This window comes from Globicephala melas, chromosome 4 (assembly GCF_963455315.2).
Source record: "Globicephala melas chromosome 4, mGloMel1.2, whole genome shotgun sequence".
Taxonomy (NCBI): domain Eukaryota; kingdom Metazoa; phylum Chordata; class Mammalia; order Artiodactyla; family Delphinidae; genus Globicephala; species Globicephala melas.
This window is the reverse complement of record NC_083317.1, coordinates 2,359,813-2,386,355: the sequence shown is the minus strand read 5'-3', so window position 1 is coordinate 2,386,355 and position 26,543 is coordinate 2,359,813. Positions and strand designations below refer to the sequence as shown.

The following is a 26,543-nucleotide window of genomic DNA, read 5'->3' as shown; positions in this document are numbered from 1 at the left end:
CCGCCCGCCCCGCTGCCTTCTGCGCAGTCGCGGCCCGGGCAGCACGGCGGCTGGCGCTCGGCGGCGGCGGGCTGCGGCCGGGGATGCTCCAGCGGGTGCGATGGCCCCCGCCATGCAGCCGGCCGAGATCCAGTTCGCTCAGCGCCTGGCGTCCCACGAGAAGGGCATCCGGGATCGGGCGGTGAAGAAGCTGCGCCAGTATATCAGCGTGAAGACGCAGAGGGAGACAGGTGGGCGCCCGGCGGTCCGCCGCGCACATGGCGGCGGGGGCTGGGGAGCCCCGGCTGGGCCGGGGGCGTGCGGGGAGGGGGGCCGGGCCGTGCGGGGAGGGGGGCCGGGCCGGGGGAGCCGCCGGCGGAGCGGGGGGGGCGTGCGGCACCGATTCGCACTCCTGCATGTGCTTCTGTGTCCGCTTCCTGCCGGGTCTCGTCCGGTTCTACGGTTGAGGGACTGCGGCCGACAGGGTTAGGTGGTCTGCCGAAAGTCACAGCGAGTGGGGAAGCTGAGAATTAGACCCGTTCTGTCCGATCCCATGTTGGATCAGTGGATTCTCCTGCTTGCTTCTGGTGCGCTCTTCATTGAGTTACGTCCTCACTTGACCAACACCTTTAGGTGCTGGGGTTACAGGAGAGAAGATAGAAACCCTACCCTCGAGGAAATTGTCCCGGGAAACCCAGGGAGGAATAGATAACTGAAACAGAGCTCGTATAAGTGAGGTAAAGAAAACGAAAACCAAGGAAAGAGAGAGCTCCTCTATACAGGCTGTTCCACAGGACTCTCGGGGTGGCGTTCAACAGGTCTGAGAGGAGGCGACAGGGAAGAGCTGGAAGGTCAGTAAGAGAGGGTGAGGGTGTTAACAGATGAAGTTGGAAAAGTAGGCAGTGGCCAGGTCACACGGGGCTTTTGTGGTTTGGATTTTAACTTCAGTGGGGAGCCATTGACGGATTTTGTTACCTGATCTGTAAACCCTTGAAGGCATGAACTACTGTACGCAGCGGAGGTTTTTATTGCACTAAGATAAAGTCTGATTTGTTTATTGCTAGTATTAATACTTTGAGTCTATTCGAAAGAATTGATATCATTTATCCCTGTACTGACATCCTTAGTTTGTTTTATTTTGACAAGAAATCACGAAAGACTACCTAGGAAAAAGAAAATACAGTTTCATGGGAAGTCTGCTGGAAAGAGGAATGAACCCAAGCTTTCTGACTTCGATTCTGTTAGGGGTCTCCCCGACAGATTTAAGTTGTTCTTATCCCATGTATGCTAGAGGTTCCTAACCTTAACCTTCTATCCCAGACCTTTGCTGTTTTCAGCTCAGATATGCCCTACTCACCTGACGTCTCCACCTGCACGTCCTCAAACTCAGAATGCCCAAAAGTGACTCATTTTCTTCCCTCCAAAACCTTCTCTTCTGGTGCTTGTCTGCTGCCCGTGGTCTTTTTAATTTTTGGCATGCGGAATCTTAGTTCCCTGACCGGGGATCAAACCCACGCCCCCTGCACTGGAAGGCGGAGTCTTAACCACTGGACTGCCGGGGAAGTCTCTCGTGCTCTTTTATTTTGGTTGCCAGTTTCCATCCTCCACTCAGACTCTAGCTGGACACGTGCGTGGCCTGGACTACTTTTCCTCATCCTCTCCCTGCACCCTGCATCCACTGTCCTTTGGTCTTCCCTGTCTCCTCTCCTGAATTACTCTGCCCTGACTGAAGGCCCCTCCATCTCATCTAGACTTATGCACTTGCTTACTTCCTGGCTGATCTAACAACTCCATTTGTGCCCCCCTCGAAGCCATGCTCCACAAACCAGCCTGGGCTCATCTTCCTAAAACAGCTGGATCACATCAGCACCTTCCTGGAATTCCAGGTCTGCGGACCGTGATCTGTCCTCTTTCTCCCCACCTCAGCCCCTGTGTGACTGCCCCACACTGATTCCTGGTGTACAGCACACCATTTAGCACCTCTACCTTCGCTTCTCCTGGTCACTCAGAAAAGGTTCCCAGCCTTGATCCACTCCTAGCTTTCAGTTCAGCATCGCTTGCCCCTAAATTCCTTACCTATCACCTCACCCTGCTCCTCTGGGATTTGGAGATATCCAGTATGTCTCTGTTGTGGCGCTTAGCTACGCTGTTTCGTATTATCAGTAGATGTGCCATTCTCCCCCCAAAACACTGTAAGCCTCCGTCTGTTTTCCTAGCCGGAAGTGGGCGCACATCCAGACATACGAGGGCCTTCCTGTGTACAGGAACAGAAGAGGGACCAGATGCAGTACATTCGGGCTGAGGCAGCCAGACAGAGCCTGGTGCTCAAACCCCTTTGGTGAACAGGCTCAGGGTCCGAAATGCCAAGGTGATGCTGGGGGAGGAGGCCGGGGGTATGTACCAGTGCCCGGGGTCCGGTCTGGTTAGCGCCATTCCACCTGAGTTACTTGTCCTGTACTCCTTTTCACCACCACGCCCACACTGCAGGGAATGTAGCGGGCCTTCCAAAAAGTAACTGCAAAGTGAATGTCTAGACATTCAATAAAACTATCTGCCACAGCTGTGCTCGTCAGAATAGAAACACAAGTTTGGAAATAACTTGGCCTGACAGCGAATCTCACTGACAGACCCAAGTTTTCTGTGTCGTCTTCGGCATAGTAAAGGCAGTCTGAAATTTTACTCTTGCTGTCTGTTAGCAACATAGAGAGCTTCGTGATTTCCAAAACAAATTGAAAATCTTTGTAGAACTTAAAGCAACTCAGTGTTGCTCTGCTACTTTAAGTGTTCCTGTTGATCACTCACAGTTGTAGAATAACCATGGTTTTATTCACAAGGGCTCATTTCGTCCCTGTTTATCCGTTCATATATTCAGCAAACGTGTGGAGCGCCTCCTCTGTGCTATTACTATTTCGTGCACTACTCTTGGCACTGGGAGTGTAGCAGTGAACAGAACAGACAAGCATCTCTGCCTCTTTTATCCATTCTGCAGCTTTAAGCATTTAACATCCAAAATTGGGATAAATTTTAAAATCAACCTTGTGACAGTTTCGTTTGCGTTCCTGCTTTCTCCTGGCAGCATGTAAGATAACAGTACACCTTATAATTGATGGTGTCTTAGAGCCAACGGCAGTAATGGGGGAAACAAGTGTTTCTTCATACTGGCAGGGTTGGGGTCTCTCAACTCAGTAGTTAGAGAAACGGGGAGCTGTGGCTGTTTCCACACAGGTGTGGGGTCACGTGTTACCAGCTAAGCTGCCTCCTGGGCTGATTCGTGATGAGAGGAGCTGTTGGACTTGCTGTATCCACGTCTCACTTTCATGTTCACCTCATTCATTCTGAAGCAACTAAACCTATATAATTGTTAGAAACTTAGTTGTATTAAGTTTAAGAAACTCAGCCCCCAAGAAAAAAAGACAAATCCAAAAGCAATTGTGGGACAGAACTGCTTCAGATATGTCGTACTTCATCTTCAGGGTCTTGAAGGAAATTAGATGATGAGCATTTCTCTGTTTTGCTTTGCATGCTTCAAAGATTGGTACCTTGTTTTTACCAGTTAAATTCCTGGGTGAAAATGAGGGATTTATATATATATATATATATAACGTTGGAAACAGGTGTTTTTTAAGGGAGGTGCGCTGTACTAGGCTATGGGTAGAGAACCTGGGACGATCACAGTGATACCCGCCCACCGCGTAGTGCTTTGCTCTTACAACGTGCTTCCCGTTTGTACACTTAGTTTTGACCCTAAGCATGAACCTGACACGTGTCACAGGTGACGAACAGGAGGCTCAAGGCCTTTCTGGGAGGGACAGCCGGGAAGGAGCGGACCAGGGCCTACCCAGTGCTTCATTTCCGCTGTACTTCGTTGCTCCACGTAGGATGAAAGTCAGAGTACGCTTTCACGTCCAAGCCCCTTTCCCGCCCGCTGGCCAGGATCTGCTCTCACCTGTTACTTTGTCGAAATCTGCCGTTTTCCCTCACAAAGGCCTCTGTAGTGCATCCTAGCACACCTTTGCCTGGTACAGGTGTGGGTTATCCAGCGATGCTTGAGCGCCTCACATGATCACCTAGAGGTGGTTTGACGTGCTGCTGCCCTTAGAGAAGCCATCCGGAGATGAGTACACACTGTGCTCTTTTTAAGTGAAGAGGCTTCTGAGCTGCAGCACACACACCTGTGCGTTTCTGTATCACACATGAGTGTTGTGTAAACACACACAGGAAAGATGCCACCAGGCAGAGAGCAGTGATCCCTTGGGGGGGGGGACTGGGTTTGGGAAGCAGTGAATAAGCCATTTTCAGCTGTGTACTCTGATATAGTATATGACTTTTTTGCCATAAATGTTCTTATTGGTTAGGACTCTTTTTCAGTTGGAACTTGACAGAATATCCAAGCCACACTAGTTTTCAGGGGAAAAAAACCAAAGCATAGCTTTATGCAGGCGCTCCACTGATGGTACCAGAGCCCAGCTTCTCTGCAGACAACTCTGCTGCCCCCGATGCTTCCATCCTCAGACAGGCTCCCAGCCGTGTGGCAGGGTCCAAACCGTGCCTTCTCTGCAAGTCTTCCGGGAGAGATCAAGAGTCTTTCCTAAGGCCTGAACAAGACCAGCAGTGGGATGACCAGCCCATTCTCGCGCTAGCCCCGTGGGCAAGGGGATTCCTGCTGCTCTGGCATAAGCCCAGCTGGCTGCTTGCCGCCACGTAGGTGAGCCCTGCCCAGCCCTGCCTTGAAGGGGGGCAGCCCTGGAGGGGGAGACCGTGTAGCTGCTTGGCAAAAACAAGGATGCCCAGTCCCAAGCCTCACGCAGGAACTGGTGTCATTTAAGTCCTGTTTCATCAGTGGTCGTGCTTTTCCAGTTTCATTATGATGAGTTTTCTAAACAGTAAAAAGAAGAAAGAAAACAGCCCGTGATAACATTTTGATAATCTCATGCAGTTCTTTTTTTCTTCTTTTAATTAAGGAATATTTCAAGTACATACTTTCAAATATCGGTACTTTGCTTCAGTATTTATTAATTACCTGGCCGGGTTGTCTAATCGGCCCACTTCCTCCTTCCCACGAGATTCTTGGGAAGCAAATCCCCAGCATCTCATTTCATCTCCTGACACCTCAGTGTGTATCTCTAAGATAGGGACCCTTCTAACCTAACCACAGCACCATTATCATACCTTATCTGTTGAGTTTTTCCCATCATTCCATAGATTCTTTATGACAAATCAGAATCCAGACAAGACCCACCCATTGGGTTTGATCTGAAATTCCAGCAGGCTTATCCACCTTTTCTCCCTTGCAGTTTATTCATTGGAGGAACCGGCTCATTTGTCCTATAGAGTTTCCGACACCTGGGGTTTTGCTGGCTGCATCCCATGGTCTCATTTGACATGTTCCTCTGACCCCTGTATTTCCTGCAAACTGGTATTAATAGTTAAGATTTGAAGTGGTATAGATTAGCTTTTTCGTTTTTGAGAGAATACTTAACAAGTGATGCTGTGTTCTTCGTATTGCATCACGCGGGACATCTAATGGGCTTGGGTGTTGTTGGTCTGATTCATCCATTGTAACGCTCCTCGGTATTTTTTCACCTAATGTTTTAGCAGCCATCGATGATCCTTGCCCAGATCCACTAATTCCTTAGTCTTAACACGATTGGTTGTAAACAAGGTGACTATGCAGTTACTACGGTCGTGGCTGCAGTTGGCTGTGCGCTGGTGGAACTCATCACTTAGGCTGTAGCTGTGCAGTCAGCTGTGGCTTATTTATTACAAGACGGGGAGGAAACCAGTTGGCACATCGTTTGCCCGACCCCTAAAGGAAAGGCACTTTAGTAAACCAACGTTACTGTAGTTTCTGGTGAAGTGAGAGCCCATCACAAAGAATCAAACGCACTATAATGAAACTGTTGGTATGAGAAAGGTCTTTAGTGACTTGGAAATCAATACCTACAAAGCTCTAAAGCATACTCTGAACAAAATAAATAAACCTCGTTCTATCGCAAGGGATCTCTGTCACTTTTAACTTAATTATGCTTTGGAGTATCGAAATCGCATCGATTCCAAATACATACCTGTTTACGTTCACCTAGTTTATCCTTTGCTGCTCCACAAGATTCTTCCTAGTACCTTCTAGTGAAATGTTAATAATGGCCATTTGTAACAGGCATCAGGCTTGAGGATTCTGTTTGTTCTCCATAGGCTTGGAAACTGCAAGGGTGTACACTTACCTGATTTTGTGGGTTCTTATGTTACTCAGCAATTGTTCCCTGACACCTGGGGTCCACCCAGGAGACAGAAGTCTGTGTGCAACGTGTGGCTTGGTCATAGGCTGTTCAGGCAGAGGTGGGGGTCTTGAATAATGAGTGAGAACGAGGCTGACCAGGGTGATGCCACTTAAAACAAGACTACGCTTGCCCAGTAAATGAAAACTGTAGCCAGGAGAGAGGGAGATCCAGGTACAGCCGAACGTACGATCCTTAAAAGGGTCATCTTTGCAAAAATATCCCAAAGCTTTGCCAGTTTCCTTGGGCTGGTTGTACGGGACTTCAGCAAATCCCTCATCTTTTGTAGGATTTGCAATTTTGCTTTGCAAGACCAGTGTGCAGGGTGAGGTGCTAGTTTTAGGCAGTGGGCCACTTGGGGGAACTCGTAAATGACCACTGAATTAGTTAATGTTTTGTTGTGATGACATTTGCTTCTTTCCTCAGATAATAAGAACACGCCACCACTACCGCCCTGCCCCATAGCTGATAAAACTGCCTAATTTATGTGTGTTTGTTTTGTAACAGCAAGAAAATGTATGCTTCAGATTTAAAAAGACATTTGCAAGTGAAAGAATGAAAACGTATGCAGTATTATTTTCACGGCTTACGTGGCAGTTCTAAACTTAGAAAGGAAATGTTTGGACTCTAAAATAAGATTTTTATGCTGTTTTACCCTCTAGGAGGTTTCAGCCAAGAAGAACTTCTAAAAATATGGAAAGGGCTCTTCTATTGCCTGTGGGTGCAGGATGAACCCCTTCTACAGGTAACCTACAGCTCCCTTTGTCATATGACAGGTGGATAAGAGACCTGCCCATTTTATGCTGTATCCATCCCTAATGTACGGAAACAAACTGAAAACCATTGCTTCAAGGGATCACTTTCTGACCTCTTGTCCATACAGAAAGGGATGCTTCAAAGAGCAAAGAAGACACATAAATTAGATTTATTATTTCTCTGTCACAGTTTCATAGGTTCCACGGTAGGTTTTATTTACATTACTTATTTTAAAGTTTCTGTTATATCTTTTATTATTTGCGGTCAAAAACAGCATGGCACTAGTCTAAGATCGTGTGAGCTACCCCGGCTCCAGGCCCACCTCTGCCACAGCTAAGCGGGTGCCCGGGACTGGGCGGCCCCCATGCTGGGGGCAGGGTCTTTGTAGAGTGAGCAGCGGCCCCAGGTCTGATGGCCTCACCCGCAAAGGCAGTGGAGACTTGTCCCTGGTGCGCGTGCTCACCTGGACCCCTGTCTGCCGAGCACACCGAGCCCCGCCACCAAAACCATCAAAGAAGATGGTTTAGCTCTTTACGAGCTCTGTTCTGACGTGTAGACGCAGGCCTGCCTTTGTAGCCGTAGAGGGTCAGCCTTAGGAGACGCTCTTCGCAGCCCCTGACACGTCGTGGGTGGGTTTTACTCGGCTGGGTTTTACCGTGCAGCTTTGCCACTTCCCCTAAGCTGTGTAATGACTCACTTTGATTTATTGCCTTTATGCCACTGAACATGTTTTGAGTAGGATAGCAGAGCAAAATATTTTTAAGTTACATTCAAAGTAACAGTAACCAACAGCTTTAGTGGAGGAAGAAAACAGATGAAAACAGATAAAAGGGAATATCGCTTGCAAATCTGGGAGTTCATTTAAAATGCGTAAGAAAGACTTGAGTCCAGGTAGTATCGACAGGGATTGTTCTTTCCTTCTGTAACTCATAAACAGTTATTTTGTTGACACTCCTCAAGGCAGGTTTCTTCATAGACCGAGACACCAAATTCTCCCCAGCGAGCTTGTGTGGCTCAGCAGGACGGGCTCTTCCCGTGGCATTGGATGCCCTTAACCTTTCCCACCACGCTGCCTTTGCAGCCTGTCTCTGAGCAAGCCAACGAGGGGACTTCCTGGTTCCACACGGAGCCTCGTGGAGTGACAGTCCCGGTGTCTGCCTGCCGGCCACTCCCCCTCGTTGGCACCTGTGTTTCCATTACTTGGGGGTTTGGATGGAATCTCAATTCAAGTTGTATTTTGACAGCCAGGACTTGCTGACAGCCAGTGTGTTTCTTCTGTAGGTCATTTGAGCGCATAGCTGGAGGTGACTTATGTAAGCGTGCGGCTTAGACAGTTCTCAAGGGCATGCTGAGTTGGCACAGCGGTCCGTCGAAATTGGGAATTTCACATTTGATGAAATCCAGATATCCAGATACACTCTTCTTAGTGGAAGTGACATTGAGAACAGGAGCTAGAGACGCCCCCCCCCCTCAGGCCGCGATGCTGTCGTCTCAGTGGTACCGCGTAATAACCCCGATGTTTCTCCCCAACCCCGCCTTTGCAGGAGGAGCTAGCGAACACTATATCCCAACTCATCCATGTTGTTAACAGCTCAGAGGCTCGTAAGTCCTGATGTTTTCATGACTTTCAACACTTCCTTGTTCATCAGATTTGGTAACTTGCCTAAGAAATCTAGTCAATACTGTTTCTTCTCCTTCCTTCAAAGTTTCCGTTTTCCAATGGGCTAGCTTCACGCGAACCTGGGCTGCTAGCGTGTAAATGTCAGGCGACAAACCGTCCCATGGGGAAACTGTTAAACACACTGAGAGGGTGACGGAGGAGGTGTCCTGTGGGACACCACATTTGGCATCTCAGAAATTTCAAAAAAATATTTTAAGAAATAGCAGTCCTCCAGAGTTTCCAAATCCTGAGTTACTTTAGCACTCTTAGAGGCTGTGTGTGAACATGCTGGTGTTTGCAGTAACCTCGGGGTGTAGAGGATGGCTTATCCCCCTTAAGACTAGAGCCATTTAAGGTCATCACGGGTAACAAGCTGTAGAGTAACCCCTCTTGACCCAAAAGAGTAAACAAAGGGAGGAATTAATTATTCTGAGACATTCAGGCTTTGATAAGTTACAGAGGAAGAGGAAGCAGAATCCGCTTCTTTTGCTCAGCCCTCCTCAGAACACAGCCATCCACTGGCCTTATTAACCCTCGGTGGTTCTCTGGAGTTTAGCAGGGTCTCAGCTGACCTCGTAAGGACCAGAACTCTACACATGGAGTATACCGTAGCTTTTCATATATCAGGAGAGAGTTGTGCAAAAAGAAGTAAAGCCAAAAAAACAACTTATTTTGGGGTGAAAACGTGCCAATTTCATGGCTCAGAAGAGAAAACTAGAATGTTTTGTTAGACCTCACCCAGCTGACACTGAACATGAAAAAAAAAAAGCCGAGTTTCTACGTGGATCCCCCAAGTGTTCATCAGAATTAATGGCTTTGGATTGACTGTTAGGCAGAGATGGGCTTTGAAAAGGGCCATAGCTGTGGCTCAGGAAATCTTTCGATTTTTAGCAGAAACGTGGCTTGGCAGTGGATAATGAAACACTCTCCAGACAGCACTCGAGTTGAACATTAAGATATTGCCAGCCTTCCTGTTACTAAAATAAGCTTTTATGTAAATGTAAAAGAAGTTATTGCGCGTACTTAGTTACTGACCAGATGTTCTAGCTGCCCAAGAATTCTTGAGAAGACTGAATAAACAATCCTAGTCTGTCTCCCTTCGTTACTTTCTTGCTGTGTGGTAGCATGGTACCCTGTAAAGCAAGCGTTCAGAGCCTCTTGTTCACTGCAGAGCACCTGTTCATCCAGACCTTCTGGCAAACCGTGAACCGGGAGTGGCCAGACATCGACGGGCTGCGTCTGGACAAGTACCACATGGTGAGGGCAGGGCCACAGCCCCTGTACTCGGGGCCGGGGGCGGGCGGCAGCTGGCGGACCGTGCCAGGGTTGGTTGGTGCAGTGCACGGTAAGGCGAGCAGCAGAGCACATTGGAAGATGCGCTCAGAGCCGTCTGTTTTGTTTGGGCATCCTTAGTTACCATCTTTTTGTTCTAGAAGCTAAATATGATTATTGCGGAAGCTTTTTCACTTTGGGGATGCAGGCTCTACCCGTCATCCTGCTCAGCTGATGAGTATTTCTCACTTTCCCTTTCTTTGTAACGAGAGTTGTCTGTCTCTGTAGCTGATCCGTCTGGTCCTGAGGCAGTCCTTTGAAGTTCTGAAGCGAAACGGCTGGGAAGAAAGGTTGGTAAACTATACGGGTTAGCGTTTGGGGGCCTTAAAACTTTGAAGGCAATAGTGTGGTTTCAGGTCTTTCAATTAACAAGTTTGAATTGCCTGGTCCATGCCTTCCACTCTGCGTACCAAGAGCAAAACATCCTTACGCGTGAAGAACTTCAAATCCAGCAGATCTGAGCACACGTGGCAGTTAGCATCTTATACTTGTTTCAGTGGTCGTCAAACCTTTTCCGCCTCGCACTGCTTGTTAAGCAGGGGGGCACGAGAGCGTTGCCGATTTCTCTGGCGGAGGAGAGGATGTTGGCAGCTGGGGTTAACAGAACCGTGTGTGTTGCTTCCTGTAGCCGAATCAAGCTTTTCCTGGATGTCTTGATGAAGGAGATCCTGCATCCTGAGAGCCAGTCTCCGAACGGAGTGAAATTCCACTTCATCGATATCTATCTGGATGAACTGTCCAAGGTGGGAGGGAAAGAGGTAAGAAGTGGGCAGACGCCCTGTGGCAGTGTACCGTGGCCACAGCTGCCCCGAACAGGCAGGGCCTTGGCCCTGCCCTGAATGTTCTGTGAGCTGGGGGTGGAAATGCTGTTGGCTGGCGCTCAGGGTTACCAGCCACAGTAGCAGCGCGGGTGGGTCAGCCTTTCTTCTGACGTAGTTCTTTCGCGCATCTAGGAATGTACCATAAGCAGGTGATGGGTCATGTGGATAAAGATTTATGCAGTGAGGGTGTGCACGGCAGTCTATACAACAGAACTGAGAACAGCTTATGCAGTCCAGCGAAGGATTGTGTAACATGAGGAAATGCTTGTGATGTCGAGTTTTTAAAAAGCATTGAGGGGGGACTTCCCTGGTGGCGCAGTGGTTAAGGATCCGCCTGCCAATGCAGGGGACACGGGTTCGAGCCCTGCTCTGGGAAGATCCCACATGCCGCGGAACAACTAAGCTCGTGCACCACAACTGCTGAGCCTGCGCTCTAGAGCCTGCGAGCCACAAGTACTGAAGCCCGCGCCCCTAGAGCCCGTGCTCCACAACAAGAGAAGCCACCACGATGAGAAGCCTGCGCACCGCAACGAAGAGCAGCCCCCGCTCACCACAACTAGAGAAAGTCCGCGCACAGCAACAAAGACCCAACGCAGCCAAAAATAAATTAGTTAATTAATTATTTTTAGAAAGTCAGTAGGGAGACTTCCCTGGTGGTCCAGTGGTTAGGACTTGGCGTCTCCAACTGCAGGGGGCACGGGTTCCATCCCTGGTCGGGGAGCTAAGGTCCCGCAAGCCATGAGGTGCAGCCAAAAAATAAAAATAAAAAGCAGTAGGGAAAGGAGGCCACAGACAGAGCTGGGCACGTGGGTGGCTTTTTAAGTATATATTCGTCTGTGAACAGACAAAGGGCGAGAAAGGAAATACACAGTTTTCAGCACGCCGGTGACGATCTGAATTGGGATTAGGAGCAGGGGTTTACTCTCTTCTTCCACGAGGGTTCTGCGGTGAACATTTGATTTTTAATTCCTTCACCTTAGTGTCTGGGAGTGTCTGAGTAGGACTTCTCTGTGGAGGAAGGAGTATGTGTTGGGAATGCTGGGAGGGGCAGTCTTCTCTGGTCACTGCGCCGAGATGCCCAGCGGGCTGGATGGCGGCCATGACCTTCAGCGGAGTGTGTTTCGGGTGTTGTGAGATACGTGTTGGTCTGATGCAGGCTGTGTGAGAAACGTGAATGGTTCCTTTCTCGAGGACACATCAGAAAGGAGAAAGGCTCTTTTTCCCCCTCATTGTTTTTCCTCTTTCTAAATTACAGCTGCTGGCCGATCAGAACCTCAAGTTTATTGACCCATTCTGCAAGGTGGCCGCCAAGACTAAGGAGTAAGTAGTCCGCGTGTGACTTTACTGCTTCGGTTGGTGCTTCGTCATGGGAGGTGGTGGTAAAATTGTAGGTGAAGCATGGCGCACAGGCCCTGCAAAGCTAAGAACAGCTGCGCGGCGTTGGAAGGAAGCTCTGAGTCGTGGCTGGGCCCCCAGCGGCTCCAGGAACCTCGCCCTCCCATCGCCCGGGCTTCCTCCCACCCCCGGTCCCTCCGCCTGGCACATGGCGCCGAGCTGGCCCCTGGCGGCTGCAGCTGCTTGGCACGGGGGTGTGGTTAGAAACGCGGGTGCTGGCCGCTGGGCCCAGCGGGTCCCCGGGGGGCTGGACGGGGTGTGTGGTGACTTCCTCCACCTCCCGGCCCTCTGTGCTCCTTTAGGGAACCAAGTCCAGGCCGACTGTTAACCACACTCTCTCTGCTGTGCTTCCGCCCTCAGCCAGACTCTGGTACAGACTATAGCTAGGGGTGTTTTTGAAGTCATTGTAGATCAGTCTCCTTTTGCACCTGAAGAGACGGTCGAGGAACAGAAAACCAAAGTGGGTGACAGTGACCTCTCTGAGGAAGAGACGTCTGGAAATGAGATGACGTGGAGAAAAGCAATCAGTAGAAAGAAAACAGGTAACAGAATTTACTTGAAGAGTCTTTCTTAGGTAAGGTTCACTCAGAGGAACACTTTTTAATACATTTGTTGCCAGCTCACTGACCACACTCTGGAATTCATCAGAGGTGCCTCTGCCTTGGCCCCCACCTGAGAAAGGAAGTAGGGCTGTGTTTAGACACTCGGGTCCAGGGCCCCTGGTTACACTGGGGCTCGTGCACAGTTCTGCAGTTCCCAGGGTCGCAGGGCTTTCTTCGAGGGTTTTGTCATTTTCGTTGCTTTGGGTTTTGTGTGTTTTTGTTGTTTCAGCTTTTTTTTTTTTTTTTTTTTTTTGGCTGCGTAGCAAGGCTTGTGGGATCTTCGTTCCCCGAACAGGATTGGACCCAGGCCCTCGGCAGTGAAACCACTGAGTCTTAGCCAGTCTTAACCACCTGACTGCCAGGGAGTTCCCTCGGCTTTTCTGATGTGTTTAAAAATCTTAATGTGGCCTTGTGTCTGTAAGAGGGTCCCTGACGGGAGACCTGATTTACTGTTGCATTGGGAACGCATGCTTGTCCTGCAGCTCACCTTTCTGTCTCCGAGTTCCTCCAGGGTTCTTTTTCTTCGGGTGTATAAATAACCACTGTGGATGGACCCTGTTCTCAGTGCTGTTTGTATCCGTGGGAATTGCGTGGGGCATTTAAAATGCAGCCTCATCAGAACTCACGCTGGTTTTCAGCATCTTGGTGCCACGGTGTCAGGTAAAGGGCTAGTTCAGGTTGTACCCACGCTTTTGAAATGTTCTAGAGCCACTGAAAAGGAAAGTTTTCAAAAACTAATAGAGAAAATATAATTTTAAAAAAATTTTTATAGCAGGACCAAAAAACTCTGTGTAGAAGGTGCCTGATTTGTACATTTAGACATATGCACATAAACGCGTACGTATGTGTCTGGAAGGATGTACACCAAGGCGGTAAGAGCTAGCCCTGCGTGGCAAAATTGTGGGTGATTTCTATTGTCTTTGTACTTTGGTCTGTTTTTTCTAAGTTTTCTTCAATGATTATATGTTGTTTAGTCAGGAAAAGACAAATCTTTGAAAAAGAAAAGAAAAGATGTCCTGATTGTGAGCTCAGCACGAGTGACAACTCGCTGAATGGCCTTGAGCGCGTTTTGACTTGGCCCTGGCCCTCTCCTTCCGCCACGTCTGTGTCTGAACTAGAGCCGTTCCCCCTCCTCCCGGAGCGCTTCCCAAGATCCCCCCCAGGTTCTTCACCAGATGCTTGTGGGGCCCGCCAAGTCTTCTCCGGGCTCTGCCCTGAGGCCACACCGCTCAGGAGCTGGTAGGATTCCAGAGACGGGGCACCTCTGAGAGCTTGTGTGATTCCAATGGTAATTTCTACCTGCTTCTCCATGAGCTGTAATGCTCTTCGGATTATTTCCTAAATGCCAGAGTCACGTCAACATCAGCCTGTTGTGTTTCCTGAGGCGGCCCCGAGAGTCAGTGCGCTACTGTAGAGCGTTCACCACGGCCTCAGCTTTCCTGAGACTAGGGACAGACCCTGTCTGCCCCGCTCCCACTGGCCTGAGCCCCGGCCCACAGGTTTCCTGTCCACCTCCACTGCACTCCACAGTGGGGTTTTGTCTACGAGGTAATTAAAAGGCAAAATGTGTGATTTCTCCCAGGTGTTTTTTGTTTTTTGTTTTTTCAATGTCCCAGGACTAAAAATCCAAAACATCTTTGGGAGATTTTATAAATGTACTTGCAGGGTTTTGTCTGTAAAGAAATGTTCTTTTGGGGACTTCCCTGGTGGTCCAGTGGACAAGGCTCCGAGCTCCCAGTGCAGGGGCCCCAGATTCCATCCCTGGTCGGGGAGCTAGATCCCAAGGGCCTCAGCTACGACCTGGCGCAGCCAAATAAATAAATAAATTTTTTTTTTTTAAAGAAAAGAAAAAGAAATGTTGTTTTTCACTAAGAGGCACCTAATTGGATGGTGGGTGGCTCCTTTGAGGGGTAGCCATGGCCATGTATTTGAGTTGTGTCTGTGGATGTGTTCCTTGATAGCACTGGGCAGAAAAGAGGGAGTCGCTGAGGAAGGCAGACGGGGCGGTGGCGGAGGCGTGGAGGACACCGGGCTGCTTCTCCAGGTTGGTAGCAGGTGTTGCTTTTTGTAGAATATGGGTTTGCTGTGGAGCCGCCTGGCTGCTGGGGAATTAGGGTCAGAGCTGATTAAACCACATGCCTAATGCGTAAGGTTTTCTTTAATCCCTCAGTCACTGGTGCCTTTCTTGTAATGAGCTTATTGGAGACAAAGAGATTTAAGTATGACGGCAATTTGAAAGATGTCAGTCTTCGTTTTGGCCTGAATTACTAAGATCTGCTCTGTTCCGTCCAACAAAGGGAGCCCAGTGGTACTTTTCAAATAAAGGAGGCTTACTACGATACCAAGTACAAATGGAACATCTAGATTCAGTTTACAGAACAGCATAGCACACCCAGCCGAATTTTCAGAAAGAAGAAACAGAACAAATACAGACCAGCTTCTTCTGAGAACAGATAGAAGGAGGTTTTCAAGGGCAGCGCTTAGCTTCTGGCTGGCAGGTCTGAGGCGTGCCGTGTGCACCGTCCTGTCCGGGATGCTTCCAGGGCCCCGAGCTCTGGCTTTCCTGTCTCTGGTCGATGTGATTTCCAAGACAGGCAGCGCTGTGCTTTGGGCTGATGTTTAACTTTTCTTCTCACGTAGTTTGACTATAAGGCAGTTGCCGACCGACTCCTGGAAATAACCAACAGGAAGAACATCCCTCCCTTCAACAGGAAACGTCTCTCCAAGCTAATCAAAAAGTAAGTGATCGGGGAAGAAGGTTTCACCTGATCGTCGTTCGTGTTCAAGTCCGGCCCTTTTGTTTCTTGCCATGAGATGAGCTGTCACCATGCTTCCCTTTTTTCTCGGTCCTATAATATTATTACTCATAGTCTTGCAGTACCCACACATAAACTGAAAGGTTCTGTAAAAACAGCCGCTCCCCTGCCCCTCAAGTTCATTCTGCAGAGGCAGCTAAACCCACCTCTTAGCTGTTCCGTGATGATGTAGCAGGAAGCCTGTGGAGAGCGTGTAACGTCTGCTAATCAAGAAATTGCAGTGTGGTTGGGGTAGTGGTTCAGCTATTCCCCCCCTCCCCGCCCCCAGCTCCCACTTTGTCTGCCAGAAGTGTGGTCGTGACACCATCACCACCATTCAGGTAATTCACTGCGCAGCCCCGGGGCTTGTGACTCACGACAGGCAGCAGCTGAACTTGATCGCACACTGTGAGCCGGCCCTGTTCTGAGCGCTGCACATAAATCATTTCATGTTCAGGAGGGCACCACAGGGCGGCTTCTGTCACTGCCCCACTTACAGATGAGTTAGCTGGGGCACGGGGAGGCGACCGATGGCCCGGGCTCCCAGCTGCTAGACGCAGCTGGACGCGGGCCTGTCTGCTGCCCAGCGCTGCCGTGCAGCCCACGCGCCCCCCCACGCACACACCTCCTCACAGCACCTGCCACCTCACAGCACACGCCCCTCACAGCACTCACCCCCTCACAGCACACGCCCCCCCCCACACACACACACACGGCCTCTCACAGCATTTGCCCCCTCACGGCACACGCCCCACACACACACACACACGGCCCCTCACAGCACCTGCCCCCTCACAGCACACGCCCCTCACAGCACACGCCCCCCCCACACACACACACATACACACGGCCTCTCACAGCACTCGCCCCCTCACGGCACACGGCCCTCACGGCACAGGGCTCACACTTCTTTTTGTTCTAATACATTAGTCGTGTAGAGCAAAACACGGCTAGGCTGTCTCCACTTGGGAACAAAGCAGAGAATGCAATGTCAGTAGAGATGTAAGCTTTTTCAGCCTTAAGAAACAAGAAGAAGATTTTAATTTCTCCATTTCATTTGGATGTGCCAAGACACGTCTTTAGATCCTCGTGTCGTTGATGATATGATGACACTTGAGGGAGTTTTGTCCTTTGTTTCTCGCCCTTGCCTCACACCACCTTCCTCTTCCACCTCCCCTTCTAGGAAAGAAGGAAGCTGAGTTAACAAACCCCCAATATTGCTTTACCCTCTAAGCTTCTGTATGTAAAATGGAAAACAACAGGGTCCTGCTGTATAGCACAGGGAACTGTACTCAACATCGTATTATAAACTGTAGCGGTAAAGAATGCAAGAAAAGAATGTATATGTGTGTATAATTGAATAACTTTGCTGTGTAGCAGAAATTAGTAACGTTGCCAATCAACTATACTTCAATAAAAATATATTGATAATAAAACATTCAGCTGTACACTTTAAATGGGTGAATTGTTTAGTATGTGAATTATATCTCAATAAAGATTTTGTTTTAAGGAAAGACTTATATTTTAAAAGGTTAGTGCATATGTTTACAGGAGACAGAAAGACAGGGTTTCTCTAGGAAGCTTTCTTGTTTTCTGTTTCAGATTCCAAGATCTTTCTGAAGGTGAGGAAAATGAGAAGATTATAATCGGTGATGTTCTTAATAAGCGTGGACCCCACAGAGGGCGGTTGTGCCAAATATTGAAAAACAGGACTGAGAGACATGAATTGAAAGCATGAGAAATGAGCCTGCTCAGCTGAGCAGAGGCCCTCGCAGGAACCCGGCGTTGGGCCTTTTCCAGCCCGCCGCCCACCCCCGTCCAGACCAGCGCAGAGCCAGACGCGGGCGCGAGCCCCTGGGGCGGGGTGGATTCTTCATGAAGAAGACAAGCTGATCTCTCAGAGTCCCTTTCATTTGCTGTGTGATCAGTCGTCCCCCAGGGGAAGCTGCTGCCTGTGAGCTTGGTTACATTTGAGCCAAGTGGATGGTCTGCTGCCCCGTCCCTCGTGCACACGGGGAGCTTAGAATTGGAGGGCCTTGCAGACCTGGCTGAGGTGTGGAGGGTGTCACCCCAGGTCTGCAGTCCCTTGCCTCAGCTGAGAGATCCACAGAGCTTTTTTTAAAATTTTTATTTATTTATTTATTTATTTATTTTTGGCTGCGTTGGGTCTTCGTTGCTGCGCACGAGCTTTCTCTAGTTGCGGCGAGCGGGGGCTACTCTTCGTTGCAGTGCGCGGGCTTCTCATTGCAGTGGCTTCCTGTTGCAGAGCGCAGGCTTCAGTAGTTGTGGCACGTGGGCTCAGTAGTTGTGGCTCACAGGCTCTAGAGCGCAGGCTCAGTAGTTGTGGCGCACGGGCTTTGTTGCTCCGCGGCACGTGGGATCTTCCCGGACCAGGGCTCGAACCCGTGTCGCCTTCTTTGGCAGGCGAATTCTTAGCCACTGCACCACCAGGGAACACCCCACAAAGCGTTTTTAAGTCTGTACTTCCTGTGTCCCAGCTTTCGGGTTGGGGTCGGAGGAGTAGTGAGGGCCTTATGGCAGAAATCAGTGTTAAAACTCTACCCACGTGACATGGGGAGGGGCATGGCTCGGAGGCCCTGGGGACAGAGTGGTGCTGGTCTCAGAAAGCTGACCAGAAGGGGCTTTGGTGTCCAGCAGGCAGTATCTCACACCTCAGTTTTGCTGAGGACGCTTCTGCTGACGAAGATGACCAAAGCCTCAGTCAAGGGAGGCATAAGAAGAAAGGGAACAAACTTCTGGAGAAAACGGGCATGGAAAGAGGGAAAGGTGAGCCGCAAAGACCGCAGTCTGTGAGGGCGGGGGTGAAAGGGGGGCGGCGCGGGGACTGCCTTTGCCGTCCACACGGGTCATCGCAGAGCGGAAGCCGTCGCTCTGAGGGGCTGAGACAGAAAGTCTGTCTGAGTGTTTTGCTGTTTCCTGTGGAACCACGGTGCAGCCTCCCTAAAGTAAAGGCATTTACTGACTCCTAGTGGAGAAAGTGGGTGGGGACAGGGGGATGCTGGGTGGACACTGCCCTTCGGAGCATTTGTCTCATTACTGGGCCTGGGCCTGCAAATTAGTAGAAATCGGAATACTATTTCAGATGCATTTATATCAAAGCAGGGCTTAGGAAGGTTTCCGGCCACAGCCGGGGCAGGGAAGAGGTGGGGCTGGGTGAGGAAGCTCGTGGGGCCCGAGGGCACAGAGGAGGACCTGTTGGGAGACCGTGGGGACGTGCCCTGCGCTCCCCCACGAGGCTGGCCAGGTGGCCTGGGCACCGGGGTGCTCTCTGACTGGTTTGTGTCTCTAGGAGCCAAGTTCTCTCCTGCCGAGGAAGAGGAGAGCGCAGGCAGTGTTCCAAAGAGGAAAAGGAAAAAGAAGAAGAAGAACCACCTCCGGCCTGAACACTTGGGGCCCGGTGGTGAGGCCACGTGCCCGGAGCAGAATGGCAGCCGGCAGCCGGAGGCCGGTCCCGGAAGAGCCCAGGAGGCGAGTGCGGCTGAGCTGGGGACGGTGGCCACGTCCTGGCCCCGGGAGCAGAGCAGCTCGGAGCCCGCCTCCGTGCACAGCAGGAGGAGACGACTGAGGAAGAGAAGCCTGAGGGTCCAGGTGGAGAGCCCGGAGGCAGCGGCCCTGGCTGGCGGCACCCCGGTCCTGAAGAGGACGCGCGAGCTGGGCGCCCTCCTGGTCAACGGCGGCGGCCCGCCCACGCTGGCCTGGCCCCTGCCCCCTCCAGCGAGCCCAGCAGACAGAGGGGACTGCCCTGCCACCCTGCCCCAGGGCGGGAAGCTGAAGAAAAGGAGGAGAGAGTCCGGCGGCCATGACCTCCACGACCTGTCTGCTCAGAAAGCTGCTGTTTTGAAAAAGAGGAAGAAAGTGAAAGAGATGTCAAAGTGGGCGGAGCACAGAGGGGTCAAGCTCGTGCAGGCCCTGGTAAGGCGGCCGGGCCAGGGCAGGGGGCTGGGGCTCCCGGGCGGGAGTGTCAGGGCCGTTCCTGCTCAGCCGCATGCATGGGCAGGACAGGGGACAGCCAGCCCCGGGCCCAGGGAGCGGTCATGGCTCCGGACAACCTCTACCAAGGAGCAAGCAGTGACCCCCTCGGTGGCTTCCTCTGCGTCCCCCCCAGCCCCCACCCCTCTGGCTCCGCGGAGGCCAGGGCGGGGCCAGCCTCAGTCTGGGGACCTGTCCCTGTGGCCAGTCCCAGCAGATAAACAGGCAGGTGTGTGTCTCCATCACACGCTGATCTCGTTTTTCTGTTTCAACTCGTGGCCAGTCCTGGCAAAGGCAGAAGCCCCAATTCTCTTATCTCACTGATGTTTTCAATGAAAAAACTTTTTGTCCACTTGGATCTCTAGAGCCACCTATAGACAAGGACCTGGGCTCTAGGTCTGCGTCTCACACCCTCCTCTCTGGACGTGCAGTGCGTCTGTGCCAGTGGTCGGCAGGCGTCGCCTTCCTAGCACACGGCCCGCCAGCGGCGCCCACGCTGACCTGGCTGCTTCTGCCTCTCGCGGCACAGCTGAGGAGTGTGACAGAGACCTCACGGCCTGCAGAGCCGGAATCGTTTACTCCCTGGCCCTTTCCAGAACAGGCTAGCTGACCCCTGCCCAGCGTGCATATCTGCATCTCCTGCTTTGCAGCAGTTATGACATCAAGGCCCTTGTCTACAGAGCTTGTGTGGACTGGGTTACTCGCTGCTTCCGGGCCTCACAGTGCAGGATCCCTAAGTGGGTCCGTAGCCAGTCTGAGCCAGGGAAGCAGGGCGCGCAGCTGGGCTTCAGGAAGTCTCTTCTCACCTCAGACCTTCCCTGACTGCCGTGTCAGCTGTGTCGCCTTCTCTGGGCTCTGCGGCCTCTGCCCTTCACCCACTATCACTGATGCTCTTTCTTCACTAAGAATATCAGAGGGATTTCCTTCTTCGGGTCTCGCTTCTCTGCCCCTGGTAGCCCTCCTCGGAGAGGATTGGAGGGGCTGCTAAATGAGTCACAGGGTCGGGGGAGGTTCCTCCCCAAGGGGTGGCGTGTCTTGTCCATGTATGCGACACCGTGGGTCCTGGCCAGGCACACCAGGGACTTGCCGAAACCACCAGTGGGCTGCCTTGGGCTTCCCAGACCCCTGAGACCCCAGGAATAGAGCGGGGCCCGCCGTGGGGTTGTCAGTGTGAAACATCCAGGGGACATTCCGTCTGCCTGTCACGGACCCACAGAACCTGGTAGCCTCACACTCTCCCTCCCGTGCCAGACTTTCCGTGGGCAGTGATGTCTGATCAGCAACGAGAGAGTGAATTACTGCGTAGTAGATGGTCTCTGAAAGGCAGAGATCTTCAGAACATGGGCATAAGTTTCAAGATGGGTAAAAATGGTTCTCGTGGCTGAGAAGGTACACCTCTGGCCGCTGGCATGGTGCCAGCGTGGGGAGGCGGGCGTTCGTGTGTGTGTGTGGCGTCTGCTCAGGAAGCGAGGTGTTCGCACACCTGGAACAGGAAACGGGGGGCTTGGGGTGAGCTGGTAAGTGGGTCCCGCCTTGTGTCCGCTCGCTTCCTGCATTCACGGGGGGGTGTGACCCCCGTCTCGCCCCTCTACACACAGGGGAGCGGTGGCGCGCTCAGCCCTTTGAGGAAGCAGCTGAGGACCCAGAGGGACTTCGTGAAGTTTGACGCCTCCTCCTCCCCGAAGCCCCTGTTCTTCAGGAAGGCCAAGGGCAGCGGGGCCGCCACCTCGCCAGGCCCCGGGCTGCAGGTACCCGACCCCCGCCCCGCCGCCCGCTGTCCCTCTGCCCCCCGGCCCACCACGGCCACCCGAGGCGCAGACAGGGGCTCTGCGCGCTGGCCTCGGGCCCCACTTCTGGCCTCTGCCGCTTCTCGCGGCGTGCCAGCCTTGTTCAGGCAGCCATTCCGGCCCCGGGCAGCCCGAGGGCTCAGCGGGGAGCTTGAGGTGTGGTCGGTGACACCGTTCCGCGTCGGCGGGTCTGGGGTGCCCTGTCCGAGAAGTCGCAGGACTAGGCAGCGAAGGGGGGGACGGAAGCTCTGGGGAGTCTGGGTCCACAGATCTGCCTGGGATACGAGGGGAGCGGTCAGAGCGAGTCGCGGTGGTGGGAGAGGGTGGTCACTGTTTCAGGGCTCAGGAAGGCAGGGCCAGCCGTGCCGGGTGCCCAGGCCGGGCCACTGGGGGTGCGTCCAGTCCACCTCCAGGAGACCGAGGTCCTGGCGGAGCCCTCGTGGCGGGCGGGCTGAGCCGGCCTGCTGCGGACACCCCCGCGAGCTCACATTTAAATGGCACCCGCTCGAACTGGCAGGGTGGCCGCGGCCTGTGTTTCTTTTAAGGAATCTTAGGGATATTTGTTCAGTGACTCAAGACTCACACAAGCCAAGTCCCTCTCTTAAAATGTTGATATTAAAGCAAAAATGGTATAAAGTAGAATTACGGGATTCACACAGATTTGGGATTCTAAGAAGGATTCGATAAAGTGCTTCATAATGCAGAGTGGGCACGCTTCTAGGAATTTGTCAGATAGGAAGCAGTTACTTAATTTTGATGAATTGTTAGAACATCCAATCCGCTTGGAGTCCTCCTGCACGAGAAGTTGGGAAGTGCCCGTCCGTTGCCCCCAGAAGTCAGGTTCCGTGACAGGAGCGGGCCCATCGCTCCCCTTACGAGGTCACGGCGGGGCTCTGGGACGAGGTGGATGGAGTTAATGGTGAGCTTCCTCTTGTTCCCGGGAGGTTTCAAACACCGTGATTTTGCTCTGCTCTCCTCCCTGGGAACCCAGGGACAGGCGGTTACTGCAGAGTGGGGCTGGCCCGCCAGTGCTGGGCCTGCGACGCGGCCACCGTGGGCTCTCGGGGCAGCTGGGCCGTGTCCTTTGCTCCTTTCGGTGTCGTTTTCTTCTGCAGCCACACAGGACGCCGTCCAGCTCCAAGAAGGTGACGTTCGGGCTGAACAGGAACACGACGGCGGGTGAGTCGGTGTCCGCTCTGCGGGGCGGGGAGGGCCTGGGCCCGTCGCTGGGCTGCTCCCGGGGCGGCCGGGAGGGCCTCGGCTTCCAGGCCTGCCTGCCCTGATTCTGAAGCCCTGTTGGCCCGCCACCTGGCGGTCTGTCCTGCCTCCGCGAAGGTCTGCAGGCTGCCTGCCCGGGGAGGGGGGAAGAGGGGCACACTTGTCCTACCGCTTTCCATACGGGTGTGATTCACTGGCCTTGCTTTGTCATTCAAAGGAGGAAACCAAGGTTTTTACAAGTACATAATGAGTTTAGGTCCTGGCTGTTTTTAGGGATCACAAGTAAACGTGTATGTGTGCCCGCGTGCGTGTGTGTGTGCGTGCACACGCACGCGTGCAGAAGGGAGGGGCTGTCTGGAGAGGACCTGTGAAGCTCTCATCTTCAGCGCTGGAGAAAATGGGGGGAACAAATCCACCAGGAAGGAAAGGCTCCTTCAACTGTCTAAACCTGGGGTTCATCCCAGACCCAAACCGGGGGTTCACCGAGTGCCCATGTTCCGTAACCCCCCCCACGCGACCTGGCCCGCCTGGCGCTCCCCCCACGTCCGTGCAGGTGGCCTCAGGGCGTTTTCCGAGGAGGATGAAAGTCATCCGAGGGAAGGAGCCTCACTGGTGACTCCATTTCCTCCCGGGCTCTCGGGCCCTCTCTGCGGGCCTGGCGAGGGCGCCACCCTGCCTGGGAGTGAGCACGCAGCTCGGGGGCCTGCGGGAGCCTGCGCTGCCGGCAGGACAGAGGGAGGCGTGCGTACCCTGTTAACCTGTGGCCTTGCTTTCATCCGGGGCAGAATTCAAGAAGACGGACAAGAGCATCTTGGTCAGTCCCACGGGCCCCTCCCGGGTGGCCTTCAACCCTGAGCAGAGACCCCTCCACGGAGTGCTGAAGACCCCCAGCAGCTCGCCGGCCAGCACGCCCCTGGGGACCAAGAAGCCGCTGACCGGCACGCCAAAGAGGAGGCCGACGGCTATAGACTTCTTCTAGGGTAGTCAGTCCTTTCACAGACTGCTTTTGTACAGAGTATTCTATAAATTATAACGTTTAAAATTGGGGCCTTTTTATTGTTTTATAAATTCCCATGAGTGGTGTGTGCGAGGTTCTGGGTGAGCCGCGGGGCCACGGGCATCTGGGTTGAGCTGCTGCTGCAGACGACGTTCGTGCTCGAGCTCTCCGCTCCCCGGGTGTTCCCAGCCGTGGGTGACCTCAGGGCCTCCGGCTGTGGCGGCGAGGCCCATGGGCTGAGAGCACGCTGCCCGGTGCCCCTGCGCTGATGCGCGCGGTGGCATCCCGGGGCTCAGTTCCTCGCCAGCCCCGCCCAGCGCGTGTGGAACTGCCAAGCGAGGCTGGTTTTCTGGTGGTCTTGGGTCTAACAGTCTGTCTTTTTTCTTTTTCAACGCATGTAGGGCTTTGTTCCCATGTTCAGGGGTGTTTGGCAGTTTGGGGTAGAGGTGACTTGTAACCACATCAGCAATACCGCGCTTTTTCTACGCGCTCGCACTGCGTGCTCAGCGGGGCTGACCCTGCGAGTTGGGGGCACTGGGGCGGAGAGAAGAGCCTCTGCCCTTGGGGGTCAGACACTTCCTTCCCTCTGCCTTGGCCTGGTTTCCTCCCTGGCTTCCTACCTCTGGGCCCGCCTAGGGTGTCCTCCCTGGGCGCCCGGGTCCTCGTGCTGTGTGAGCCGACACCCTCCATCCATGGCTGGCGGCCCCAAGAGCAGCTTGCCCATCTCCAGTCCCAGCTCACGTCTTCAGAGGTGCGGCCGCCGTGTCTGAAACTTGGGTTCCTGCTAGAAGGCAAAAGAAGCAGCCTTTGAGAATTGTCTCTGCTTATTTATTTGTTCGTAGCTCCCTTTTTTCAAATGTCGAAGCTTGCACTTACAGATTTTTATAAAGCTCTAATTTTAGTTAATTACAGCAATCGGGTGGACGGCGCTCAGACTTCAGTTGGAAACACAGAAGTGCAGCTTAGAGCAGTGCTGGCGAGGCGACTGATCTGTCTTGGGAAGCTGTGTCTGTCCCTCGAGCCTGAGTGGCAGGTGGGACACAGACCCCGCAACCTTAGAGAAGGCCCTGGGGCCCCTCCCGGCTCTGTCTGGAGTTTACAGCCCTAAGGAGGTGGTGCAGAATTTGCGGGGGACGTAGTTTCAGCTCTTGGCTCAGGGGGCCTCGGGCCTTCTCCCTCCCCCTGTGCAGGAGCCCCAGTTTCTCACCACAGCCCGAGCCAGCCCCCTTGGCTCCTCCCCAGCACAGGACCCCGGCGTCGCCTTGGCGGTCCCAGCTGCGACTTGGGGTGACGGCCTCACTGGGGTTGCAGGGCTGATGTGACTTTGGTTTCCTCGATCACGTGATCAGGGTGGGGTCCTCTGCAAAGACCACAGCTGACAACTTGCAGGTCAGGTGGGCCGGCCTGCGGGGGCCTGGTGAGCAAGGAGGGCGTGCGAGCTTTGCTCCTGGCCCGCTCTCTAACAGAGCTGTATCATAATCAGGCCGCGAGCAAAGCAAGGCTCAGCGTCGTGCTGTCAAGTAGTCGGAACCTTGTGGTGGTGGCGTGGTTTGTAGTGTGCTGCCTTCGATAGGATCCATCGAAACCAAAACTGATGGTGTGAAAAGATTAGGTTTGAGTGCTCAGATGTTTTTAACTTTTTGTTTTTACAAAAATTGTTTCGTTATCCTTGGCCAGATTATTTTTCTAACAATTTTTATTTCAGCGTTCAGGATGGGTCATGTAGCCCAATGGGCCGTATAATCCAACGATGTTAAGATGTCTTAGCGAGACCAACGGCAAAAACGGCTCGTTGGTCCTGCAGTTGAGGGCGGGGGCTTTCTTCCTCGCTCTGATATGTCATCTGTCGCTCCTGAGGCCCCAGTGGGGCGTCCTGGACACGTCCTGCCTGGGGCCCGGAGCCCAGGAGTGACAGTGTGTCTTGGATTCCATCTCTCCTTCTCTGATTCTGTCCTGACTTACTCCATTTTGTGGGTAAGCTCAGAAGGTTTACTGTGGCTTATTTCTAACGCCTAAGTGTTGGCAACAAAGAAAGAAAAAATACAGTTTTTTAAAATTCTCATTCCATACACTCCAAGAATATATCACATAAGGAAAATGTCTTTACAATACCAGTTTTCTATTGGATGCATGTTATTTTCCTAGCTAAAGTTGCCAGGGGGACTTGGAAGTCCAAAAAGGGAAATAATTTAAATTAATGCTGGTGATCTTACAGTCTTTTGTAAAGTGATCATCTTGCCTCTTACCCCATAGGACTGATCAGTTTTGTACAATTTGGTATCACACTTTGCAAATGTATTATCCTTTCTAACTTTTGCTGAACTGAAAGCACAAAGAAAAGCATAAAGAAAATCGGGAAGCAGTTGCTGGTGTTGGAAGGAATGTGGAATTGAATCTGTCTCTTGACTGGTGTGTGTGCGTTTTCTCTGAATTTTCCTGACTGCTGGCAAGGCCTGTTTGTTTACAATCGTTTTGTACCCGTGTCTGCAGGGTTTGTCAGCGCTCGTCAAAGCCAAATCCAATAAAACGTCAGTCTTTGCCCTCAGATGTGTACTTGATCTTGACTGTCAGCGTACGTAAAACTACGCCTCTTTGGGAGCTATTATAATGCAGCCGGGGTTCGCTGACGCTGGGGACAGTGGTAAGTGTTTGAGAACAGGCGTCTCTGGGCACCCGTCCTGTTGTGCGTCCCCTGCCCGGAGCCGGCAAGGGGGCTTGTGGCGAGGCTCGCCCTGCGGCTGCACACGGACACCCCCACTGCCAGGCCTGAAGCACCTGCTCCTCAGGCCTCGGCCTGTGAGGACGGTTGCAGGGGGCGCCGGTGTCCTGGGCGGGGCCCCCCACCTCCACCGCAGAGAGGTGCCTGCCGCTGTTCCTCTTCCCCGAGGGGAGAGGTAGACGGCCCTGTCTCGCCAGGCAAGCAGAGCACCGCCACC

At 52.6% G+C, this 26,543-nt stretch overlaps 1 protein-coding gene across 4 annotated transcripts; it reads left to right on the top strand.

Moving 5' to 3' along the window:
* The first annotated feature begins 36 nt into the window (after positions 1 to 36).
* RRP1B (ribosomal RNA processing 1B) lies at positions 37 to 26,152 on the top strand. Of its 4 annotated transcripts, none has more exons than XM_030835519.2 (16): positions 37 to 230; positions 6,917 to 6,999; positions 8,555 to 8,612; positions 9,842 to 9,927; positions 10,231 to 10,292; positions 10,631 to 10,760; positions 12,079 to 12,143; positions 12,579 to 12,760; positions 14,782 to 14,864; positions 15,461 to 15,558; positions 17,218 to 17,237; positions 18,274 to 18,402; positions 18,926 to 19,548; positions 21,204 to 21,353; positions 22,508 to 22,571; positions 23,396 to 26,152. In XM_030835519.2, the coding sequence occupies exons 1-16, from the start codon at positions 101 to 103 to the stop codon at positions 23,587 to 23,589; spliced, it is 2,157 nt and encodes a 718-aa protein (XP_030691379.1). In that variant the 5' UTR covers positions 37 to 100; the 3' UTR covers positions 23,590 to 26,152. The 4 variants fall into 4 exon arrangements, with proteins under 4 accessions (XP_030691379.1, XP_030691378.1, XP_060153701.1 ...); XM_030835518.2 differs by having other exon boundaries at positions 18,271 to 18,402; XM_060297718.1 differs by lacking the exon at positions 8,555 to 8,612 and having other exon boundaries at positions 176 to 230; positions 18,271 to 18,402.
* The last annotated feature ends 391 nt before the right edge of the window (positions 26,153 to 26,543 follow it).

Excerpts from the sequence above, each read along its gene's own strand:
- RRP1B (XM_030835518.2), top strand. The coding sequence starts at position 101 with ATGGCCCCCGCCATGCAGCCGGCCGAGATCCAGTTCGCTCAGCGCCTG. Across the intron at positions 9,928-10,230 it reads GTCTGGACAAGTACCACATG|CTGATCCGTCTGGTCCTGAG; the intron begins GTGAGGGCAGGG and ends CTGTCTCTGTAG. Across the intron at positions 15,559-17,217 it reads CTCTCCAAGCTAATCAAAAA|ATTCCAAGATCTTTCTGAAG; the intron begins GTAAGTGATCGG and ends TTTCTGTTTCAG.